This window comes from Sus scrofa, chromosome 16, assembly GCF_000003025.6.
Source record: "Sus scrofa isolate TJ Tabasco breed Duroc chromosome 16, Sscrofa11.1, whole genome shotgun sequence".
NCBI lineage: Eukaryota > Metazoa > Chordata > Mammalia > Artiodactyla > Suidae > Sus > Sus scrofa.
The window spans coordinates 51,457,883-51,463,587 of NC_010458.4; the positions used below are offsets into that span (position 1 = coordinate 51,457,883).

The window sequence follows — 5,705 nt, forward strand, 5'->3', positions numbered from 1 at the left end:
CACCGGTCACGTGACCGTCATTCAAACAAACAACCCCCTCCCCTTGCGCGCGCGCGCGCGCGCGCGCCTCCGCGCGCCCCTCCCCGCCCCGCCCGCCGAGAGGCCACATATAAGCGCGCTTCCCGCGGGTCTGACTCGCCGTGAAGGACGTTGGGGTTGTAGGTTCTACGCGGGTTGGAGGGGCAGGCAGGGGAGCAGTAAGGAACCCGAGGCGGTCGAGAGACCCGCACGAAGACCCTTCGCTCAGCCCAGAGGCAGTTTGGAGTTTGGCTTAAAGAAAACGAGGGTCAGGCTTTTCCTCGAAAGCCGTCGCCCTCCCCTTGGCTTCCGAGGACAAAGAGCACAAGAAGACTTCACGCTGGGGGCGCTGGGGCCGGCCATGGTCATGGAAGTGGGATCCCTGGACGCCGGAGGCCTGAGGACGCTGCTGCGGGAGCGCGCGGCGCAGTGTCTGCTGTTGGACTGTCGCTCCTTCTTCGCTTTCAACGCCGGCCACATCGCCGGCTCCGTCAACGTGCGCTTCAGTACCATCGTGCGGCGCCGGGCCAAGGGCGCCATGGGCCTGGAGCACATCGTGCCCAACGCGGAGCTGCGCGGCCGCCTGCTGGCCGGCGCCTACCACGCCGTGGTGCTGCTGGACGAGCGCAGCGCTGCCTTGGAGTGCGCCAAACGCGACGGCACCCTGGCTCTGGCCGCCGGAGCGCTCTGCCGCGAGGCGCGCGGCGCGCAAATCTTCTTGCTCAAAGGTACGCCCTCGGGGACGCTCAGGGGCGGGCCGCACGCCCCCTGTCGCCTAGCCCGGGGACCCCCGGCTCTCAGCATCTAGGGGACTGCCCCACCTGGAGCGCCTGGGCGCTCGATCCGCATTCTGGGGACTTGTTGGCTTTGTTTGGTCTGTGAACAAAGACTCGCCTGGGCCTCTCCGGGGTAAACTTCCAGTCCCGTTGGATAGCGGAGTTGTTTGAAGGGTGCCCTGTGTCGGCGGTACTAATGGGAAAAAAAATGTCTCTTTGTATTCCCAGGAGGATATGAAGCTTTTTCTGTTTCCTGCCCGGAGCTCTGCAGCAAACAGTCGACCCCCATGGGGCTCAGCCTTCCCCTGAGTACTAGCGTCCCTGACAGCACCGAATCAGGGTGCAGTTCTTGCAGCACTCCACTCTACGATCAGGTTAGTAGGGGGCCTTACCAGAGGGGAGAAGGAACAGCTGGTAAATGTAGGAGAATATAGAAAGTGACATGCAGCTTTATTTATAACGGGGGACACGGGGATATTTATCCCGTGGTTAAGTGGTATGATGGAGCTGAGTCTCTAATTGTTGGCACTACAGAAGTGAACTTTGTTGGCCCTGCCCAAGCAACTGGGCTTAGTCCCCTATTTTCTATACCAGCAAGATGCTGCGAAGGTCACCCAGTATTGAAACTGACTTGTTCAGGGAGTTTTTGTGGGTGTGGGCATGAGCATTGCCATTGAACAAGGCTTGACAAGTGTTGGATGTTTCTGGATTTCAGGGTGGCCCAGTGGAGATCCTACCCTTTCTCTACCTGGGGAGTGCCTACCATGCTTCTCGCAAGGACATGCTGGATGCCTTGGGTATCACTGCCTTGATCAACGTCTCGGCCAACTGTCCCAACCATTTTGAGGGTCACTACCAGTACAAGAGCATCCCCGTTGAGGACAACCACAAGGCGGACATCAGCTCCTGGTTCAATGAGGCAATCGATTTCATCGGTAAATAAGTGGAACAAGATGCCTGGGACCTGTGCCTCCCTGTTTTAGTTTGAGCCACCGAGCCTAAACTCTACAGCAAGAACTTGAGGGACATTCTTTTAAGCTGTAGACATTACTCTCAGTCAGGTGTGGGTGGCATCCCTATGAAGCATAGATTTGATGTCCCACTTTACAGGTTAGCAAACCGAATCTCAGAATGTTGACTTAATTTGTCCCACATGGGTCTGCTCACATGCCCTGGTCTGGGTTTACATGCCCTGTTCCTCTTGCGCAGTGCCCCCATCCGCCTCCAGGAACAGGGCCCATGTGATGGCATGAGGTGATAGTGACCACCTCTGGACAGGACACACACAGCATCTCTTAGACACCCTCTCCCTGGGGTTGGGGTTGTTCTCCTGGGCTCTCAAGTAACCCGCTGCCCTTTGTTTTCCAGATTCCATCAAGAATGCCGGCGGAAGGGTGTTTGTCCACTGCCAGGCGGGCATTTCCCGATCGGCCACCATCTGCCTCGCTTACCTCATGAGGACTAACCGAGTCAAGCTGGACGAGGCCTTTGAGTTTGTGAAGCAGAGGAGGAGCATCATCTCCCCCAACTTCAGCTTCATGGGCCAGCTGCTGCAGTTTGAGTCCCAGGTCCTGGCCCCGCACTGCTCGGCGGAGGCTGGGAGCCCGGCCATGGCCGTGCTGGACCGAGGCGCCTCCACCACCACCGTCTTCAACTTCCCCGTCTCCATCCCCGTCACCCCACGAACAGTGCGTTGAGCTACCTTCAGAGCCCCATCACGACCTCTCCCAGCTGCTGAAAGGCCACGGGAGGTGATCTTCACAACCCACCGGGACTCCAGGCTCCTTCTTGCAAGGAGACATGCAATAACTCCAAGGAAGGGGGCTCGCGAGGGCTGGTCCTTCCTTATTTAATTTCATCCGAATTCCACTGGGTTCCTGGGCGGTCCTGGGGATGACTTGGCGCCAAGACCGTCTGCTGAACTCAGCACATTGGGGACCAACATGCCGTGCGTGGGTGCATCAAGTCTCTGACAAAAGGGGCAGAAGAGAGAGGACTCGGTGTGCGAGCCGATTTTTTTCTGCTGGGCCCTGTTTCCTGAAGAAACTTCATGCTTGACATACCTACCAGTGTTACCATTCCCAATGACACATACGTATGAGACTGGACTTGATTTTATTTATTTTTGTGTCGGTGATCCGCCTTCACAGTTGTCAGCGTCTACTCCTAGAAGAACCATATACCTCAATTTTTGTGTTTGAGTACTGTAACCTCTTGTAAATAGATCCTGAGCAGGTTTGTTTTCAGCACTGATGGAAAGCAGCAGTGTTGGGTTTGTTTGTTTTTTAAGTTGCCAACAGTTGTATGTTTGCTGATTATTTATGACCCGAAATAATATATTTCTTCTTCTACGAAGACATTTTGTTACATAAGGATGACTTTTTATACCGCAGAATAAATTATGGCATTTCTATGGAAATCTCAATGCTTTATTTGTTGGGCAGCCCCACCGATCCCTCCCCCAGCACTGAAATAGGGGAGAACCAGGGCCTCTAGAAGGTGTGCGGGCATCTGATCCCTTGCTCCTCTGATGCTCCTTCAGTCTCACAAGACGACTGGGTTGCCAGGGAGGTGGAGAAGTGTGGATCTGTCATTAAAAAAACAGGTGCCGGAGCTGAACTGTTAGCAGTGGCTCCAAGGGTCCACCTACGCATGTCCCATCCTATCACCCAGGGAGCCCAAGTGTTCCCAGAACCAAAGAAATGGCCATTTGCTTGGTTGCCTTTTTCATATAATACCTCCTTCTGGATAATGTGAAAAGTCTCCCTTCACTGAGCTGGGCTAGGGTGAGGAGGATGAGAGTGTTCCAATATATTTGCACACTATGTGTGTGAGGCTGGGTGTGTTACCTGCCTGTGGAATGCTCTGCTAGATCTTCTGCAAAGGAAGATGCTGAGACCCAGCATAGCTGGGTGGCAGGAGCGGGACATTGGGCCTACATCTGTTTTTCTTCCTCCTTCTGTGTTTTGTACTTTATCATTTGTTTCTCATGTGCTCTTTTTTTGCCTTTGAAAAGAACCTTTATTTTTGTAAAAGGATTACCCAGCACTCTAAGCAAATACCAAGTAGACAAAATACCCCGAAATCCCTGCCCCCAATCCGACCAGTACTCAAGTTTTGGAGCACGCCCCCACGGGCCTGTGTGTGTGTGTGTGTGTACACAGCACTTTTGGTGGCCGCTGCCTTCAGATCACTTGCTGCCCTGCTTTCTTAATTTGATGGAAGAAGATAGGCAATTCCATCTGACCTGCTCCAGGGCAGTAGTCTGGATTTTCACTCTGTCTTGCCAAACTGGCCAAAACAGCAGGTGTAATTGACCACCAACCCATAATCCAGCCTTTAATGTTGAATTCAATAACAATAAGCTCCTGAGTGGCTGGCCTCTTAGCTCCTTGGGCTTGTTTCTGGACAAAGCGCTGAATGATGCAAAAAGCAAACATCTTACTTTATTTCTCCAGGTGGCCCTAGTCAGGGTTCAAGGCCTTGACACAGAATCAGTGTCTTTGACCTTCCCACACTGGTTCACCATCTGCCACCTGACTCCCAGGGCCTGAAAGATCCCTGTGTTCTATGTTCTAAGAACTTACCCTGGACTGGCAAGTTCATTTCCTCGGCTGGGCTTCCGATTACACGTATGTTCACGCCTTTCAAGACAAACCATACCCAGTGGGCTTTTTTATTTTTTTATCAAGCCCTAGAAATTTACTATTGCAAATATCTCCCTTCGTGGAAATGTACCAGCGACTTCAAGTCCGTGGCAAATGCCATGGCTGACTTCCCCATGGGCTCGGGCCATCACTTTCTGCTTGGCAGGCACTGGCTGAACCAAAATTAATCTCCAGTGTGATCCACGCAGTGGAAAAATACAGCAGCTGCCTAAGGGAGCCACCAGTGAAAACAGTTCACTCTCTTCTCCCAGCACAAGCCACTTAACCTCCGGCCAGCCCTGGGGAACCTGGGTGATGACCCTTCCTCCTGGTCTTCGGATCCTCCAGGAAATGTCACTGTAGGCCCGAGACTGCTTTCCTTAAGAAGGCAAAAAGGTACTTCAAGCTGAGGAAGAGATGCTTAAACCAGTCAAATGTTTGTTTCTCAGTTGGGAGATTGACATAGGGACAACTCAGTCACTTAACACTGATACTGTCCTATCAGCTGCCACTTTTGGAGCTAGTGCCCTGTGCCAACCACTGTGCTAACTGCTTTCCGTATGATCGGATTTAACCTTTAAAGCAACACCCATTTTACAGAGGAGGAAATTGAGGCTCAGAGAGGGGCAGGCCACGAATTGTCATCCAAGGTCATGTAGCAAGTCAATGGCATTGCAGAGTGGGAACCTTGTCTGTAGAGAGACCAGGGACCAAAGCCCTCACTCAGCCCAAAAGACAACTGTGGGGGTGGGGAAAGGATGAGCTTTGTAGCCAGTCAGATGTCACCATGGTTTCACTCCCTAACAGCGGGATGGAAAAGCTCTTTATCCCTTTGGGCCTCGGTTTCCTCATCTGCAAAACAAGCTCATCAAACCTGCTTCACTTGTGAGGAGGAGATGGGCTCATGAATGTAAAAGTGCCTGGCAGGTTGTGGGCCCTGGAGAACCATTCAGATCCCTTTCCCTAACGACCTCCAGCGGTCCTTGGGTCTCAGTTGTCCCATCCATAAAATGACCAGCTTGCACTGGATCTAACGGGTAAGCTTCCTCCCAGCGCTCTCATTCTAGGCCGTAGAAAATGCATCAACGCATACTTGATGCTCGTCTGCGGTTTCCAGCCACCCATGATTCCCTTAGGAGACGTCCAACCCCAAATGCTTCCACCGCATCCTCTCCTCGCCCTGGAATTTTGCCAGTCACAGCTGATCTGCCTTGGTTTGCAGCCTCAGGCCTCCATTTCCCTCCCGCCCTCCCTCCCCGGGCCC

General features: G+C 53.2%; 1 protein-coding gene across 2 annotated transcripts; it reads left to right on the forward strand.

The window, feature by feature from the left end:
- DUSP1 (dual specificity phosphatase 1) lies at window positions 42–3,213 on the forward strand. Of its 2 annotated transcripts, NM_001256075.1 has the most exon segments (5): window positions 380–746; window positions 1,023–1,168; window positions 1,510–1,729; window positions 2,163–2,468; window positions 2,471–2,532. In NM_001256075.1, coding segments are annotated over 5 exon segments (1,101 nt in total).

What these genes read in the sequence shown, in the direction of transcription:
- DUSP1 (XM_021076556.1), top strand. Translation starts at nt 380, where the DNA reads ATGGTCATGGAAGTGGGATCCCTGGACGCCGGAGGCCTGAGGACGCTG. An exon ending in GCACTCCACTCTACGATCAG is followed by an intron (nt 1,169 to 1,509) that starts GTTAGTAGGGGG and finishes TCTGGATTTCAG; the next exon opens with GGTGGCCCAGTGGAGATCCT. An exon ending in TGAGGCAATCGATTTCATCG is followed by an intron (nt 1,730 to 2,162) that starts GTAAATAAGTGG and finishes TTTGTTTTCCAG; the next exon opens with ATTCCATCAAGAATGCCGGC.